At 29.7% G+C, this 20,438-nt stretch overlaps 1 protein-coding gene across 1 annotated transcript in view; it reads right to left on the bottom strand.

Annotated features, from left to right (window-relative positions):
• Positions 1–20,170, bottom strand: part of LOC129807940 (zinc finger protein ush) — a 210,332-nt gene extending 190,162 nt beyond the window's left edge. The window contains exon 1 of the mRNA XM_055857555.1: positions 19,371–20,170. Within this exon, the coding sequence (XP_055713530.1) occupies positions 19,371–19,425 (55 nt within the window). The 5' untranslated portion in view covers positions 19,426–20,170. The remainder of the gene's footprint in view (positions 1–19,370) is intronic.
• Positions 20,171–20,438: the final 268 nt, after the last annotated feature.

Here is a 20,438-nt window from a genome sequence, read left to right on the forward strand (position 1 = left end):
CTCTATAGCCAACACAACCCATCACAGATCACGAGATCAAAAATTCTGTATGAAAAATAATTTTTTAGTGCGATTGAGTAGACAGAAATATAGAGGCAGTAAGCTTGATAAAGAGTCACTTTATAATTTTGTTAATCTTTTAGTGATTATGGGGTGTATTAAAAATTATCTCTTAACAATAATTAAGAATGAGAGAGGTTTTCTTTATGAAAAAAACATAAAGAAACATTCATCGAGTGATATTAAAATTTTAAAAGCGTAAAATGATTATTAAAAATCTCTAAATTTATGTGTAAGTGATATGATTATTATGAGAGCTGTACTGTTCAGAAGTAAGGCTTCATTGGCTATTTTCAAATCGGCGCTGTTAGGAAGAACCTCATCTAATGTGAGTGGATAATTGACAGGGAATCGAAAAAAATAAAAAAAAAACAGCGAAAAGGGGGTGGAAAAGCGTATGGTACTTTGCGAAATGCTTGAACTCGTAATTTATATAGATGCTACACCTTAGCAGGACTTTCGCATCAATTTGCATTTACCGATTAATGATAGGTTTTATTTGATTTTTAACCACTCAAAATATCTTTCGGATCTAAATTGCTTATTGGTTCATAACCGGTTCATTGCTGGTTCACAACCGATTTGAATCGATTTATAAATCACTCCATACATTGCCCAAAATATCTTAGAAATAATATAATTAAATTTTGGATAAAAATTAGTTATCGGTTATAAACCAGTTCATAACCGAGGCTTGTCAGAAATTCCAAGACCCTTCCAACAAGCACAAATATGACACCATTTGGTTGAGAAATACGCCTTCCAAAACCATTTAACTTTTGATTTTGAAAAGCCATTATTAAGAATGATTCAACGATATTTTCGTATAAGGACCAAATGCCCACCTAGGCAACTTCTAACGATTTGGTCATATGATATTATTTCTTATAAATATTACAGTATTTGAGAATTTCAATACATAATACTTTGATTTAGAAATTTTTAAATGGCGCAAGATATTAATAAGGGGTGCTGCTATCTTAATGCTGTCTTTCGACTAAAGGTTTAACTTCATTCTCGGATATGTTTAATGTCTTACACTGGAAACATAAAAAGTTAATATCAAGTATCTGAAAGAGCTACAACTTTTATCATATTATCCTTAAATCCTCAAAAACTTTAATATTTTATGCAAAACTTATAACAAAGGAAGGTCGCGTCGATTAAGAAATAAAAGAAGTCAAGTGGTTTGGATGAACATTAGATCTCAACTTGGATGGACACTGTCTGTCAATTGTTAAAAAAAATCAAAATTTTATTGTTTAGTAATTTAATAGTAAAACATTTTTTATTAAAAGGTCAGCCTTTCGACAAATGTAAATGTAATCAATATTAATTTTCTACTGTTCGAAAAAAACTCACAAATTTTATTAACTTACTTACATTTAATAAAAAAAGCTGTAATGTTTCATTTTTTTGGAAAAAGGTATACGAAATATATTCTTGTAATTATAAATTTTAAAACAACAGATAATTAAATATTAAAACATATTTTTGGTAATAACTTCCTTTAAACAATGTTTACAAAATTAGTATGGATAATACATAATAAAAAAACTTCCTGTCTCGAAATTACACGTAGTTGCATATCAAACTAAAATCAAAAAAAATTAAGCTAGTTGATTCTTTGATAGTTTTTTTTCTTAATTTTATTTTATTTATTTGATCTAAAACTTGATTAAGTTCTTTAGTCTGACCTTTTTATAAAATTATTCCAATAAAATTTGATTGTTTTTAAGATTTTAAAACATTTATTGCAAATTATTTTGTTAAAAAAACGTTAGAACAGACTTTTATCTCAATAACACACCACAATCATAAATGCATAGGGAAAACTTTTGTATAGAGAACAACCTAAGGTAAAATGGTACAAGTTGGACAATGGTACAGTTTGGACAGGGCTTTTTTCTTGATAAATTTAGTACTTCATTTTTATTTGTATATTTTTAATGCTTTATAATTTGGTTCCTTATGCTTAAAAAAAATGTGTATTGTATTTATCAAGAAAAAAGCCATGTCCAACTTGTACCGACGAATTGTCCAACTTGTAACACTATGTCCAACTTGTATCACTTTACCCTATATTATTTTATTTTTAAATAATTTGAACACATTGAAGGTAGAACTACTACTACAGGCGCCCTCCCTCTTATGCTCCATAATTAAATTAATATGATCAAATCGATAACAGACAATATTCCGAAAACCAAAATCCCTAAAGCCAGAATCCTGAATGGTCAAAATCCAGAAAGGATCGAAATTACACGGAGGATAACGTGTAGAATAATTTCCCAAAACACAGAAAATTTTCTTTTTAAGAATTCTGGATTTTGGCCTTTTTGGAATTTAAGCTTTCCGGTATTTTGGCTATTCGGGATTTCGACCGAGTTTAATCGGATTTGACCAGAATTGACCCTCACCCGATCAAAAATATTACGTAAGTGATTTCATTCTATAATGAACTTTCATTCTATAAAGAAATTTTTAAATAAATTCTCAAATACCTGATTCAGTTTATCAAATCTGAAACTACCTTTGTTCTTGTTTAATGCTAAAAATAGCCTTAAATATTTTCAGTTTATTTTATTAATCTTAATAACACTTTTCTTTACAGCATTCCAAATATTAGTCTCATCCTTGGTCTCATCCTTTTTTAAAATATTTTAAAGTTAAGAATAATAAATTTAAACAAATTCTAGATAATTTAGCCCTTTTAACCCAATAAACCATAATACTGTATTTCCCACTAATTCATAAATTTCAAAAAATTATTTGGTCAAAATTTAATAATTTCTGTTCAAAAACAATATTTTAAAATAAAAGCATAAATTTCATTATTTTCCACATTCCTTACTTTAATTCTTCAAATGAAGGTTTTCGGTTTATGATTTATATGGAGTATAATCGTTTAGGTTTCTTAAGATAAATATTTAATATTACGTTCTTCTTTACACTTAAAGGTATAGAAATTTTCAGACTTGTCACAGTTTATCTCTGATTTTTTTTCTATGTTAAACAATTTATTTGTTCTATTTTTGAACCAATTATTTTATATATATTTGACCCTCAATAAAGGTTCGTAAGGAACTAATCGCAGTTCCTAATAAATTAGATTGACTGATTTTAGATTAAAGTAAAGGTTCTAATCACTTCAATAAAATGGTTCGAAAACCGTCCTGTACTAGAAACTTGTTTATGAATAAAACTATACAAACTGGTAGATTATCGTTTTTGAAATTGAGATAAAACTTTGTCCATGAGAAAGACCTCTTAAAAATCTTTGACATTTTCGCATTGTATTAAATTCCTTTGTGAAATCAAAAGAGATATTGTTTTCATTTTCAACTTTGCTTCAATTCCGATAGCAATTATGGCATTTTGATAAAATATTTCAGGCAGAAAAATTATGTGTCTGTGTTTCTTGAGCCGAGATAAAAGCACTTCTCGAGAGTTTTGCAAGATCTTTTACTGGTGTTCTGCGTTGGTATTTATTCGAAAAAATCAAAATTTTCAGCTTTATGTTTTAAGCACCATTTAATTATTTTCATACGATGGACTTTACATTTTTTTTTTGCCTCATGCCAGAGGAATTGAACTTAAATTATGATGGTCTATGAACCGTCGGAATCTGCCTTGTCGACTTTTCAGATGATAATTGCTTAAGATTAGAGAGACATGGGTTTGTTATCATTTTCTCAATTTTTTTTTTGTTTTTTTTGTGGTGTTGGAGTTTTGGATGAATCTGAGACTGTAAGATTGAGGCGGAAAATATAAGTGAAATACAGAAAAAAAAAGAGTGAGAGAAGAAGCATTTTTGTGATTGTAGCTCACACAATATTGGAAGATCGCGCTCTTTTCTCTTATCGTCCACACATTGAGAAGATTGGCCATTTATCATGTTGAGCCGCGTCAATGTCTGATCTCTGGATGGTTTCATCTCTATCTAAGAGGATGCTGATTCGTTGCTATCCAGCAATCTCCATCTTTCTACATTCCCTCTGCTTCGTTAAAATAACCAAGCCACTCTGAATTCTTTCTGATAACTAATTTTAGCTGTTTTCATTTGTTCGCTGTTTTTTTTTTTCAAATAGAAAAATAATATCTATAATTTCAAAATCTTTTTTTCACGGGTGGTTTCCGAGACACATGGAGAGGAGAGGGGCAGATGTTGATTCCATCGAATCTCAAATCTCGTTGCTCTTGGAGACTTTTGTGGAATTTTATTTGGGTTCGTGTTTGGGGGTGAGAGGTTAAGGATTTTTTTTGTCACGCAATGTGAAAGAAAGTCATCGTAATCTTTTGGCGCGCTACCAGAAATCTCGTTAAAGTTCATCTCACTGTTTCACTGATTATCTCATTGGGCGGATTAGGCTTCTTAATTTTCATGAAAGCAGGGAGGAGATAGGGGCATTTTTATCTGCTATTGTAAGCACAAAAATTATTCTTAGTGGTTTTCATCTTATTTTTAAACCAAAACTTTAATTAAGATGGAGAAATGGATTAAAATTTTAGAGATAAAGTATTCATTTTCTTAATTTGTGTTATCTCTATGAATAAAAAGAATATATAAATTACTCAAAATTAAGAAAAATTTTAAATCTCGAGGCGCTTTTATATTGCGAGTTTATCATAATATTATGATAAATTCAAGTTCATCAAAATTTTTATTAAATTTATCAAAATGTTTTAAAACGTTCTCAATAGACTGAAAAAATTATAACAAACTGAAAGTAATACTATTTTATTTTCGGGTAAAAATAATCGTAGGTTTATAAACCAGTTTATTAATTGCAAAGACTACTCAAGGATTTCAATCAAAGTTTTTGAATTTACCCCAAACTTTCCCGAATCACATAAGGATCGCCTTCTCTAAGGATGATTAATTTTTCTCAAATTACAAAATTACAAAACAAATTGTCGCACAGAACGTTTTCGACATAAATTGAAAAAAAAAATCACAAGTCGCTATCTTCAACCGTTTATCCTCTAAGTCTGCGTGCGATTGTTCATTTAATCGGATGATAAATCAATTTGAACCAGATTAAATCTATGGGAGATTTCAAAACCTATATGACGATTTATTTTAATCAAATCGATCGACAAAAGTAACTTACTGATCCGGTTGATTGTTTATATGGTCTTCTCTGTAGACTTTAGGTTTAGCTCAGTTTCCGAATGTGTTGAATTTTTAATTTTTTTAAAATAATAAGCAATTTTAGAGATTTATCAATAGATATCTGACAGGTATGAAACCCTTAATATGCAATCCCAAAAACTTTCACTAGTCAATTAGTTAAGCCATGTGGCTATAAATCGACGAAGCCATAGGTTTGAAAACCGTTTTAGTCTTTTAAGTTTTACATAGTGCGATAATGAGATCTATCCTGATAAATGAAAAATATATTTTAAAAATTTAAAATTATTCATTTTTTCGGAATAACGTTTAAAGTTATCAACTCAAACTCGATATCCTTAACTACATTATAAGTGTCCTCAAAATAAGAAAATCGGATAAATGTTTGTTAGTCAACTTTAAACTAAATTATAAAGTTGAAAAATATGTATGATCATTAGAAGCTTTAACTTACTGCATGGTTTATATTTTACTGCTTAAACTCCACAGAGAGAGCAGTATATATCTATATAATAAACCCTCGATTTTATGTATTCTACTCCGTTGCCCCCAAAAGGATCGTACTTTGGTAAAATATTGTAAATCTGAAGTTTCGAGTTTTTTTTTGACGTCACGCTGTTTGTCTGTCTGTCTGTCTGGCTGTCGACAGATCCAGAGGCCAAACGGTTAGAGATAGAGACTTGGGACGTTTGGGGCATGCCCCCCCTCGACATTCATTTTTCCATACGTTTTTGGATAGAGGCACTGAAGACTAATGACAAGTCTTTTCCTAAAGAGAATTGACTTACCAAACTGATATATTCATAAATTGTTTGTTAAAAACTATCTAACAAGCTATCTATTTGTTTAAGTCGTGGTGCAATATCTGCAATTTTTTTTCATAGAAAAATAAAAAAAAATAGCTTCACTTTTTTATTATTATTTATTTTATTATTCCTATTAACGGTTTTTAAGGTCAAAGGTTAAAAAGGCTCTAGGGAGCGCATTTATCAACCGGATTGTTTCATATTTGGGCTTATTGGAAAGGCCTTGAAATTTCTGACAAGTCTGAACCGGTTCTAATCGATTCATAATCGGTAACTATTTTTTTTATCTCAAAATCAATTTAATATACTTCAAAACGAAGTGCAAAGGGTAGGGCGGTAAAAAATAATTTTTATTACTTATAAGCTATTTTGAGAGATCTTTTGAGTAATTTATGAATCGGTTAAAATCAGTTTTGAATCGGTAAACGGTAAATGTTGCGAAAGTACCTTTGTGTTCTGAACTTTTCACAAAGCATTTAATCAAAAACTGCTTCGACTAAACTAAAATTTGACGATTTAACAAAATTTATTAAAGATTTCTTAGAAATAGTAAAATCAGTTTGCCAACTGTGAAATCTTTATGTAACAATTCAGTTCTGTAAGATCACATCATATAAGTACAAGTATCCATATATCCGACAAAAATATGCAATGTCGTTGGAAACGCTCACGCTTTTTGTTGCGATATTGCCAATTGATCATTGAATAAGAAAATGTTAATTTCTGCAATTAATTCATATTCACACTTTTATATCTATACGCACTCATTAATCTACCTGTCTACTTTTTCTGCCCAATAGAGTTGTACCTACTCATAGTATGATTTAATTTTATAATATCAAAATTATGTGAACCAGTTGCATAAATTTTTCCTTATCACGATGGAAACTAATGTTGTTCAACTGATGAAATCGAATAAGTCAATACAATTTGTCATTCACTTGAAATTTTTATCCTTGATTTCTTACAGTGTATAAGAAAGATCGTTGATCATCGTCAAACTTTCTTCATCTCCCACTCACAGTTTTCTGTATCTTTTTCACTGCTGCCACGAAGAAAGTCAAAAGAGAGAAAAAAAAACATTTTATTGACAATAAATGGATAAGAATATGTGATTATTCTTAGAGTCATATTCTCAATAAAATCTTACTCTCTTTCTCTCTGTGATTTTTTTCCACACAAGGAGCATGACTGTTCGGACTGATTTTGATAAGCAAAACACATACAAATTAATATCTTTAAACAAAGTATATTATTATCGAATTAACAATGTAGAGGAGAATGTGCTTGTACTCCTACTGTGCACACTTTTTAATTTATAAAGTAATACTAATATTATTTCAACCTTAGAAGAGAAATACTAGAAATTATGAAGAAAAGATTAAATTTCGCGGTGTTTGTCCATCAAGTCATAACCAAAATCAGAGGGTAAACGGTTAGAGGTTCCGGTTTGAAGTCTCCAAGGAACGTCCCATAAGATAATCTTTGAAATATTTACCTGACCTTCATTTTTATCCCAATCCTACGCTTCTTCTTTATTTTTTTATATACAAATTTGAAGTTCATCAGACCAACGCTAGAAACATCTCACTAAAAAAAATCTTATGTGCGTAACCTTAAATATATCGCTTCTTAGGAGTCTATTTACTGAAAAGCATGATAATTGTCATACTAAAAACTTTATTGGCATTAGTCATGAGATGAAGTATGATTTTAGTAACAAAGATAGTCATTTATATAAAGACAATCAGTTGAAGTAATAGTTAACACAAGACAATTCTCAGGAATATGCTAGATCTGACATGGAATTTTGGGCACTGCACTTGATTTTGTAATTTTAAAAAATAAATATTTTCTATTTTAAATTTCTGAGTGTTCTCTTAATAGATTTCTTTGAGAGACTGATTGTCATTAAGTTTATCATCACATACAGTGGTGTCCAAAATAATAAGACCACCTTTGATAAGCCTACTTTTTTACCTTTGTAATTTTTTATTCCAATGCGTTGAAATAATTTTGATGTAGAAATGTTCAAGAGATCTCTATTTTGACATATAGTACGTGAATAGTGATAATGTGTTCGGACAATAAAATGTAATATTTATTTTAATTATTTAAAAAATAACAAAATTTTAGTGTAATGTCAATAATTATTTAGTGTCTTGACAATTAATTTTCCAAGTTTGGATAAAGGAAACTATGAAAAAATGAAGCAAATATAGAACTTTCTTGTTAGAGGCTCTATTAGGTTTTTGAGGCTACGAAAGCATATGGAATGATCGTGAATATCATAGCTGACTACATTAAATTACGAAAATCAATAATCCATAACACAATATGGTATTTACGTAAATATAAGACTCGTAATTTTGGCGGTCATCGGTTCCACGGGCCAATAGTATTAAGAGAACAACAACAATTCAGAATTTTCAAGTGTTTCAATGTGTCGAAAACAGTCTAGCACGTCATCCAAAGGTATTCTATAGGAAAATTTTGGTTAAAAAGGTCCTCACATAAGTCCTGACTGAGTTAGAAATAGATTTTGAACAATAGGGTTACTTGGCAGAACGAACATAGTGTTAATATCCTTGAAACATAGAAAAATGATATTTGTTCTTGTATACCATAGATTTAAAAATTTTGTTCGAGAGGAGCCATATACAGCGTTTCACCTCGAAAAAATGTTAAAAAAATTCAATTTCATCATAAACAATGATTCTTTTATGATTATCTTCATTCCAGACTTGGTATTTATTGGAAAATTTCGACCTCTTTTCCCTCTTTCTTTGAGGTAATTCACCGCGTTATCATATTCCTCCTTCCAAGTAACCCTGTTGTTCAAAATCTATTTCTAACTCAGTCAGGACTAATCTGAAAACCATTTTAACCAAAATTTTCCTATAGAATACCTTTGGATGACGTGCTAGACTGATTTTGACATATTGAACTATTTGAAAATCCTGAATTATTGTTGCTTTCTTAATACTATTGGCCCGTGGAACCGATGACCGCCAAAATTCCGAGTCTTATGTTTACATAAATACCATATTGTGTTATGGATTATTGATTTTCGTAATTTAATGTAGTCAGCTATGATATTCACGATCATTCCATTTGCTCTTGTAGCCTCAAAAACCTAATAGAGCCTCTAACAAGAAAGTTCTATATTTGCTCCATTTTCTCATAGTTTCCTTTATCCAAACTTGGAAAATTAATTGTCAAGACACTAAACAATTATTGACGTTACACTAAAATTTTGTTATTTTTTAAATAATTGAAATAAATTTGAGTTTATTACAGTGGTCCTATTTTATTGTCCGAACACATTATCACTATTCACGTACTATATGTCAAAATAGAGATCTCTAATGGCCAAAACAACACTTATTCGACGTATGGATATCACTTGAACATTTCTACATCAAAATTATTTCAACGCATTGGAATAAAAAATTACAAGAGTTAAAAGAGTTGGCTTATTAGAGGTGGTCCTATTATTTTGGCCACCTCTGTAGTTGAATCGCTAGAATTTCACACAAGGCAATTCTCACGCTGTGCAGAACCTGAAACATTCCAGGATACTCAGCTTCACTTTCTAATTGGTTTATTCGTTTATTCCAAGTCTCAATTTGAGGAGGGGGGGGGGGGAGTGATGCAATTTAAGTAAGTTAATAAATAAATTATTATCTGCAAAGTGCAGATAATAATTTATCTGCATTTTATTTCGATTTAGAGCTGAAGTTGTTGGGGTACGCCATTCAGTTATTACAACATGATTACATTCTAATAAAGTATTCCGATACGTATTATACTAACTTTTTTACGTTTTTTTACTATTTTTTAATCGAAGCATTTTTCAATAATTTTTGGTAAAAATCTTATCTGGAAAAACTAAGGGATATAAATATTATATTAATTTCAACAATGAAAAAAATAATTTGGGAAGTCAATAATGTATTTGAAAGTAGAAAATGCTAAAACCCGGTTCAAAATGTACCATATTACCCTATGTCGACCAGTCGTTAATGATCCTTATAGTATCTATGAATTTATGTCTTGTCCTCTGAAGTCTAAAATCTAATTGAAAAAAATACAATAAAATAAACTACCCCGAGTTTACTGCTGCCCCAGATTCCCATAGGTATTCTCAGGAACTGCCCCAATCTCCTCTATTTAGATTTAAATAAGTAAAGAAAATTGCTTTTATTCACTATTTGAAATGAAAATTCCCACAATGCGATAAATTGTAGATAAATAGATAAATTAGTATTTTATTGCAAAGCCAACAAACACAAGAGACAGAAATTCTTTTGAGTATTTTGTCACACTCAAAATTCCGGTCGGTACGATATTTATGTTAATTAACAACATATTATAGTACAGCATGACAAAGTCACTCGACTTGAAGTGTCTCTTTTGTATTTGTTAAATACTCCAAAATGTCATCTTGAGTCACTCAAAAACAAGAAGTACCATACAAACTTGACATCATTCGTCATTTTTATACACAAAATCCAACACCATACACACAAAACTGCAATTTATGTTGAATGCTAAACTTTAGAAGGTGACAAGATTGTTGGACCTCTTTTTTTTTCTTTCATGTTACTTTTGCACAAAACCAATGGTGATAGCGATCATTGGATTGACTTCTATGCTAATTATTTCATTCTCCGTACATTTTCTCCACGTTGAATCCCAAAGAGACTCATTCAGTGCCTTTTTTTCGTCACCATTTATTATGACTCTCAATAAAACAAACATACTGCAGAGTTTCATTTAACAAAAAAAAGAATCACTTGTTCAGTTTTTTTTAATTGTTCAATGAAAGAAATGGCTTGCATCATGAAATTCGACAGAATGATTAAACAATCGCGGCAAAAAGAAAGGCTCTTTTCAATAAACCAAATGTACTTTATTGAATTTATTTAATTTTGTCACAGAATTTCAATTTTTTAACAAGACAAAATGCAATTAAAGTTGTATCAAGCCCAAGTGAAGGAAAAACACTTTACAAAGACAATTTAATTGAAATGCTCAATTTTTATCTGGTCTGTAAGTACAAAATTAAAACATAAAAGTACAATTTAAATGTAACAAGAAACACCTACCAGCATGATAGTCTTTTTTCACATTGGTTGTGCTTCAAATGCTAAACATACATTTTCTTTTAACCACCAGCCTTCCACTAGCTATACACAATTTCAAATTGCCTTATCTTTTGCCATTTCCTGGATTTCAAATGATAATCGTCTTTTATTTCTCTATTTATATCTTTTTTTCTCTCATTTGACTCTTAACTAACCGCCAACGACAAATTTCAATATTTTTTTTGTTCACTTCTTTTATCTCAAAAGAAACTTGAGAATTTACTTTAGACACCAAATTTAAGTTTCTAACCAGTCTATACCATCTTTTCTTCAGCATTATGCTGTTTGGGATAGATAAACTATCATTGTCGAGTCTAGATTGAGTTGGTTAAAATCTTTAATTATTGCATCCAGTGATTTTCTATTATCGTGATGTTGTAGAAGTTTGCAGTCTCTTTTCTTATTTTTAGTTTTTTCATCTAATAACTGAAAACGGAGAGTGGGGCAGTTTCAAGTAGGTCAATATTTGCTTCAGGAGAGCTTTTTATCAAACAATTATGAACCCTTTCACTTGTATTTAGGCTGTCTGGAAAAATATAACACAATTCATAGAATACGAAACTAGGGTCTTTAAAAAATATTTATATAAAATTTATTGATGTAGGGGGAGGTGGGGCTACTTTGAGCTCTGGGGATACATTGTTGTACGATTTTTTCGTCTATTTCGTGAAGCTGATCCTTACAATTATTTTATTTAGATCCACAATTGTTTTGTGTACAAAATTGCATCACGTTAAAACCCATGTTCCTTTAGAAATATGCGAAAAAATCGTACAAAAATGTAGTCCCACAGCTCAAAGTAGCCCCACATCCTCTTATGCGAAAATTAGCCCCACCCAAACAAGAAAATTTTTGTTTAAAACAATATAATAGCAGAATTTTAAGAATATTACAAGAATTTGAATATCAAACACGACATTTGAATTAAGATAAAAACCTAAAAAATATCAATTATAATTGTTAAAAAATAAAAAAAAACAATGACAAGTTCTAAAGGAGAAAATTAAAAAAAAAACTGAAAGTATCACCCAGTCTGCAATTTTCTTGAAGTGAACCACGGTTTGTACATTCTAAATTTATTCATTGATCGACCAAAGCTCCTAATTCTTCTTCTCAATTTATAAATCAATATAAAAATTTAACAAATTTTTCTATACAATTTAGCATAATAATAAAATTATATAAGGCGGCGATATTCTAGAAATTACCTTTGAATAAAGTAATAAATTATTGTTCGTGGAACCTGAGGTAAAATGCGGTAAATCGGCAATTTAAAAATTCAAAATTATCTAATTAGATATCGAAGCTTTAACTTTTACCATAGGGGAGACTAGGTAGATTTAGCCACCAAATGAGATTTTTAATTATGTATAATTTGTACAAAAATTGTTTGTATGATGCTGATAAATATTTCAATGAATAGAAAGGGAAGTATATATTTATTTAGAATAAAGAGTGGTTTCCTCAATTTTGCAGGCAAACTATAAGATACCACAATCTAATGTCCTAGACATACTTACGACTTAAGCCGAGACACGACTTAGTGGAAAAAGACGGAAATGCACTTTAACCGTTATTTCTAACATAATTACGCTAAGCAGTCTCTCGGCTAATTCTCAAGTCTGTCGAGACCCTAATACTCTACGTGGATAATCTGCCCCGGTCTCCCCTATATTATTATTTACCACTTCCTTAAGCTTTTTAAGGCATTCGAGCAAGAAATATAAAAAACAAACATTGAAATGTTCAGTCTTATTTTTAGAACGTTTTACTTTTAGTTAAAAAAATCATTCAATTTGTTATCCACAATTATTACATAAATGAGTTTATCCGGAATAATTTGGGTGATCTGAACATGAATCTATTGTCGGTTAAACGTTCCAGAAATTCTTTTATCAAAAACTACCGTATGGGGTAAAAAGTGACAAAATTGTGCTGCTTTGAGTGAGATGTGTTGATTCTGTTTACTTGTTTTCCCCGTTAAATTGTCTTAAAATTGTTTTATATGTTATTTTCAGATAACGAATAACTACACATAAAAAATATTTCGTAAATATTTGTGAATTCGTATTAGGGACTTACAAAACACTCGTAAATTGTATAACTCACAAACAAATTCGTAAAAGATTGAACGTTGTAAAATAATCATTTAACGAGCATTTTTTGTACTTTTACAAACATTTTATTATAAGTGTTCGTAAATACAGAAAAAAAAGTTCATAAAATGGTGTCATTTGTTTGTAATTTTTTCCCAGATAAACAAAAATCTACGAACAAATGTTTGTAAAGGAACAAAACATGCTTGTCAGGTGATCATGTTACGAACAATGTTTGTGAAAAAGTACAAACTTTTACGAACTTGTTTGTGGGTTATACGATTCACACACATTTACAAACTATTTTACGAAATATTTTTTCTGTGTAAGGAAAACAATCAGGATTTTGTTAGATTGAATTCTGTTGTATTCATTTAGCAACATGGTTAAAAATATTTAATTTTGCAAAACTGCCTCATCTTCCCCTATTTATATTATATTAGGAATGGAAAAACTTCTGGGTGACACCGCTGTATAGTTTTTTTTTAGAATTCGTCAGTAAAATGGATAACATAATCAATATACAAAATAAAGGACAAGTATGATATATTGAATTGTTATTCATTGGCTTCTTAATTTATATAACAAGTTCCAAAAAGTTGCAGCTCTCTCTCCACAAAATACAATTTTCTGATATTACTAACTCGCATGATTGTCCCGTCTTCCTCTATGTAGTAAAAAGTACTTGAATTTGCAGAAAAGCTAATGAAAAGTCAATATTTAATTAATTTAAACCCCTTTTCCAAAACTGTTCCAAAAATTATTAACTATTTCTATTCGTTCGATAAAAATAACAATTGTGTGATTACGTGTTAATGCTTGTTTTTAACCACCACTTAATAGAATTCTTGGTCATTAATTTTGTCATTACCTTACAATATTGTTTGATTAATGTTTAGAAAAAATTTCCAAGACCAAAATTGGCCTAATTAAGCAGAGTAGTAAAATTGTTTTTTTTTTCTGAAATAAAAAGTGTTTTTAAAATATATTTAATTTTTAAATTTTAAAATAAGTAAAATATTTATTTCATTGGATTTCTTAGAGAACTCGCAAAACATAGATAAGGAAATAATCTAAAAGTTTTAAATTTTAAAAGGTGAAATATAAGGCAATAAATCGACTAAAATATTATACAAGAAGTAAGATAGCAGCAACTTCATGACACCAAATTGTATACTATCACTCCAAAATGCTAATTTTCCCTGATATATACTATCAAAAACCACCTGAATTTTCCTTTTCGAATGAGGTTTTGGAAAATTTACCAGATAAACCTGTAGTGTTGTTGCAATCAGTTGAAAAATAAATGAATAACTGGGAAAAAGGTGAAAATTGTCAGTGTTGCTTATCACTTAATACGCCCTCATGATTACCCCTTAAGCACCGTACAAATATTGTACTGATTGAGGAATATTGTGTGATATGTTTTATTTCAGCACGTGAAAGTTGTGGGTGAAGAACCTCAAAAGCTTATTTTCTTTTTTTTTTGTGGATACACAAATAAAATTCCAACCAAGTTCAGCACTGGACAGAAATTCATAAGTGGCCATAAAATCAAACTGTTCAAATCGAATTAGTAATTTGATATTGTAATTCATGGAGCATGTTTCAACGAGGAAATCACGCTAGAAACATCTTATATGTTGGAGTTTTATGTCCCCATCCCTCACTATTAATTCTTCTGTTTTTTTTACTATTTTTTCGTTTCTTTTTTTTCGACACTCAAACCAAACAAACCGTATAGAACATGGTGTTGAAGAACTTAGAGAAAAAGCACCATAATATACAAACACTCTTTATGACTTATTGTAATAATTCATCTATTGTTGATTATTGTTGTTTATGTCTCGGGGTCGCGAGACATGATTTTTTTTCTCTTTCTTCGCCCAAGACAAGCCCGAAATCTAGCAAAAAGAGACTCATTACAGTATTCTTTGGCCACTGAATACAGCTGAATTGATAAGAATCAAAGAGGAACAAGTTTAACACGGTGGATGATAGAGATTTTCAAAAAAAAAGCTCGTTCAAATGTGGTTTTTATGGCTGAATTTTGCCATTATAAAATTATACTTTTGAGATTTCTTAAATAGATTGCAAAGTCATATGGTTTCGGTGTTGAATGTCTCAAACTGTCATGGAAAAATTGAATTTAAGACAATAGTGTTGCTTGGCGTTGCTAAATAACGCCAGAAAAGATTCCACTAAAATATATTTTTTTAATAAGTTTATTGTTTTTTTTTTTAAATTGATGTTTGATATTCACAAAAGACGAACCTTCGGAAAAAATCAATTTTGGATTTAACATAAGCTTAAATTCAAATTTGAAAGCAAAACTATGGTGAGTACCTTAAAAAAATATGATGCATATTTTTTAATTTGAAATTCTATTTTTAAAATAAAATAAAACTTTATTTAATTACTTGAAGTTATTGTATAACGTAAGACAGTATAAAATGGGATAGTATCACATTTCATAAATTAATCCTATATCGTGCAGATGAATAAAATAAAACCTTTGTCATTACTAACACGTTTAAAACTAGATGTTAAACCCTGTTCCCAAGCTTCAAAAAAAATCCTAAAGAACATTTTACTGGTTTTCCAAAATAGAATTATTAATTTTCCCTTGATATTCAAAATTAAGTTCAATTTTTTTCAAAGAAAAATTACCTGATATGCATTTACAGATATTAAACCATGTATTTAAACCTTATTTAAGCGGTTTTCAAACTAGAAGTTTAGCCCATTGCAAAAAATCTCAAAATCCTAAATAGTAACCAATTTTATGTTTTTTACATTATTTTTTCTAAAAAAAATCTTGATTGATAGGAAATTACAGCAGATAAGCCATATGGCTAAGCCTTAGGTTTGAAGTCAGCATTGGCATAAGGGTCTAATCCACTAAAAAATAACTTTGTGATACTTTTCGTTTTAGGTCTGCAAGTAATTTGATAAAATTGCACGAAAATGGAAATGTTGTGAATTCTTATTTTTTTCGATTTCAGAATTGCTGTAATTACCTATAGGGGCAAGCGCATTACCTTTACACGACTCAAGCTTCAGACAATTGAATTTTTTCTCTATATTCCTTACGGATTTCACCCATTGCTCTTTTCTGTAAATTTGAAGCATTTGACTAGCTATTAAAATATATTGTTATAATGGGCTAAATTCATTTATAACACATTGAAAACATGAATTGTTCAAAGCATAAATCATCCGAAGGTAGCGCGCTTTCCCCTATACAAATATAGAATTTTTGTGCTAAACATTCCACTAGTTTCCAAACTCTTATACGCTATGTTAATGCAGTTATTTGCATCCGTAGGGGAGACTGGAGCAAAACTTGTCAAAACGCATATTTAATTCTTTCACGAGCTCTGAGAAAACTTAAACGTTTTGTAATGAGCATATTCTTATAGGAAATTTACTGTTCTACAACATTACAGAATACTTTTTTCCTCTATCTGGAAAGAAATGTGATTTTCGAATCATTTTCTAAAAGTCGATTATGTGGAAATTCTCAAAATTGCTGGGGCAAATTTTGTCAGTCTTCGGATAATTTGTGACGTTTTACTCTCGCAATCGTTAAAAATATCAAATAGACATATTTTTACAGGAAATTTATTCCTCTACAACTTTTTCGAAGATAATTTTTCTCTATCTTAACAAGAAATGTGCTTAAATTGAGCTAATCAGTATTGATATTTTCTGTAAGCCAAATAATCCAAAGATAGGGCTCAAAATTTCATTATTTTTTATTTTACATAATCCTTCCTCGAATCCCTTGAAACTTTGTAAGTTTGATAAGGTTCATGAAGGCTATCTACAATAAAAATTTCAAGCCTCAGTCTCTTTTATTTTAAAAAATAGTGAATATTAAAATTTTCGTTTTGACAAATTTTGCCCCAGTCTCCTCTATTTGATGCAGTTAATAATTTACTAACTGAATGTTTTCAGATTTTCAGTTAAATTTTAGTTTATTTATCTTGCGATTTTAAAATTCTTTTTTTTATATATTTACGGACTTTACGGTATTGAAAACATACTATAGTTGTAGAAGGTTGCTGGTGATTTTATTATTAAGACTAGCAGTGAAATTGTTCTATATTGCTTGAAGAGTTTTTTGACTTCTGAAAAAATGTAAGGGCCAAATAGACTGATTCTCGAAAATATTTAGCTTGAAAAATTTGATACTAAAGCTTTATCTCAAACTGGTGTACAGCTAAATTTTGGAACTATCGAATACCAGTCTGTTGGATTTTGGATCCAAATTATTTACTTAATTCTTTACTGTCAAATTTTATTGGCTAAATATTCTGTAGGATCAGCCTGAGTCTATTTAAGATCGAAGGAGCACTTTAAAACAGTCCAATAAGATACTTTCCTGTGACTAATAAAATTTAAATACAATTCAGAAAGATAATTTAACAACATTAACAAATTGTTTTTCTTAAAAAGTGTAGTATATTTCGAAAACCGATTTTCTATAAAAAAAAACTGAAAAATTAAAATTTTAGTATATTCTTGAGGGTTATGAGTCGGAAATTTATATAAATATGCCAATCAATTGTTTTTCAGAGCTCGCTTGCCAAAACATTATAAACCAAAAGGCGAATATTATGAAAAAAGACATAACTTCCGATACTTTCATCCAAATTTTCTATGGGACTTTTGTTAGATGTTAGAAGAGGTAGGCCATATAGCTAAATTTTAAAAGTATCTTCAGATTAGAGATTCAGTCCAGCTCCTGAAGACTCTGATTTCTAAACAACAATCAATTGCAATAATTTTGCAAAATCTAATGGAACAATTGGTTTTTATATATCCGAAGCAGGTTAGCCTTACCGTAATTGAACTTAGATTCAAAATTGTTTTGTCTATCTAAATTAGATTACGTTAGAGCCGTGATTTCTTTAGAAATATGCGAAAAAGTCGTATATCAATGTAGCCCCACAACTCAAAGTAACCCAACCTCCTCCTGTATAAAATTTTACTATTTTATAAAATTATTATATAAAATTTTTGCTATCTTTTAACAAAGAAATGGTTTTAGTACTACAATAGTTCTTTCAAGCCGAAAACAAAAGGTAGTACATTTTCTTATTGATCGCTGTATTACCCTTTGCCCAGATTTTAGGCCTTTATCCGATATTCCTCAGAGTAAATAATAAGAAAACTACATTGTTTATTAGCATAAAAAATAAATAATATAATAATGGAATTATAAACACATGAATATTTATAAAATACTTTGAGTTTGTATAATCAGACCAATGATAAAATTTTCCAATTCATATTTTTGGATATCATATTCAAAAACCGATAAAAACGTATTAGTCATATTAGTAATCCTATTAATGAAATTTGTGAATTAGGGTAAATTGAGGTAATTTGGAATCAATTTGAAAATTTGAGATTTTCTAACAGTTTTAGATAGCAAAAGAAAAAAACAACGACGAAGTACTCTCAAATGTAAAGTCTTGTACTTCTTTGCGATTTTCTGTATTTCTTTGACCATCTGAAAAAAACAATGAGAAAATCTCAAAATTCCAAAATAGACCTAATTCCGAATTACCCTATCTAACCCTATAGATACAACATTTAATAAGCTTACTCAAAACTGAATGTAACTCAAAAAAATATTTTAAACTTTGGTTCTGTTTAGCACATTTTTGTTAAACTGCCTCAAAGTCCCAATCGACATTTATGGCTGAAACTGCCCCATCCTCCTCTATCAGAGTTCGAGAGCAGAACAATAATCTACTATTCATTTCCCTTTAACGTTTATCACACTATTTTTACATAATTTCTTTTAATCTGGACAATGTAAAAATTATTCAAATTATTCTCTGAAAAGTATAAAAATAAAATAATCACACATTTCATTAGAAAAAAAAGTTCGTTGACACATTTAAACGCACGTTTAGTAAAGCCGGTAAAAAAGCTAATCCAGCGTAAAAGTGGTCAGTGAACACTCGTGCACTGTTCTTTTTTTTTCTTTCATATTCCCTCAAGACATTTGCGTTAAATTAACTAATTAAAATAATATTGGCGTAACAGACATCAAATAGGAAGGTTATAATAGAGAAAAGAGAGAAAAAAAAGAGTGTGGTCAACATACTTTTTAGCAGAGGTTTCGGATTCGACTGCTTCCTTCGTGACATAATTACTTTCATCAAAATTATTCATAAATTACACTACAGTTGACAGGCTAGACACAAGGATTTCACTGTTCACTATCACATTAATCATCACGGAACTGATATGCAAATTACTCCCTCGAAAACATTATAAATCCACGAAAGAAAATATACAAAATAAATGCTAGTAAATGGTAATTACAATTTTTTAATAATTCTTATCAGGACTTGGTTTTTCTATTTATCTAAGAGTTATTGTTCACTCGTTTTTTGTTTTCAAAAATCTGTAAAATTCACTCAAACTGCACAATTTTTTGTTGTTTAGACTATTTCAAAAAGAAATCTCACAAAATTAAAGAAAAAACTCATGTCTTAGATAGCAGTTCACTATTTTATTTATTCTTTTTTTTTTAGTAAAATAGTTTCTCTAAGAACAACTCAAAAAAAATCGAATTTCGTAAGGGAAGTCAAAGTTGTCCCGCACAAGGATTCCGTGTAATTTTCTGCAGAAAATTACAATAAGAATAATTAAAATAAAAAGAACTTTCGTGATGTCTGTATTTTATGTATTCAAAAACTTGTCTACCAGTAGCTTGAAACACTTTTTTTTATTTAATTTTCTTCACCAACAATAATCATAATGGGTATGAAAAGAATTGTATTATTGTTAAATAGCGTGACTCGCTTTGAAAAGCCGGAGAGTCAAACAGTGATAGTTACACCGTCACTGATTCAAACAAACTAAACGGGACGTGGACTTCGAAATGAGCAATAAGCGGCCAGTTGGGAAATTTTCTTTACACTCTTGTGTACTGGTGTGTTCACAACTTTATCAGTAAAATCTCCTGCGAGAATGAGACGACTGTATCACAACAGGGTGTCATGAGAAAAAAATTGATATGAAAATTTGATTAAAATCTAAATTGGAAAGATAAGATATTCGAGATAAGCAGATTAACTAGTAAAGATTATCCAGGCGTAAGAGATTTGACAGATAACTATGGATAAAAAACAAAATCTATCTAATATACGAATCACCCTCTATTGTT

The sequence above is a fragment of the Phlebotomus papatasi genome, chromosome 3 (assembly GCF_024763615.1).
Source record: "Phlebotomus papatasi isolate M1 chromosome 3, Ppap_2.1, whole genome shotgun sequence".
Taxonomy (NCBI): Eukaryota; Metazoa; Arthropoda; class Insecta; order Diptera; family Psychodidae; genus Phlebotomus; species Phlebotomus papatasi.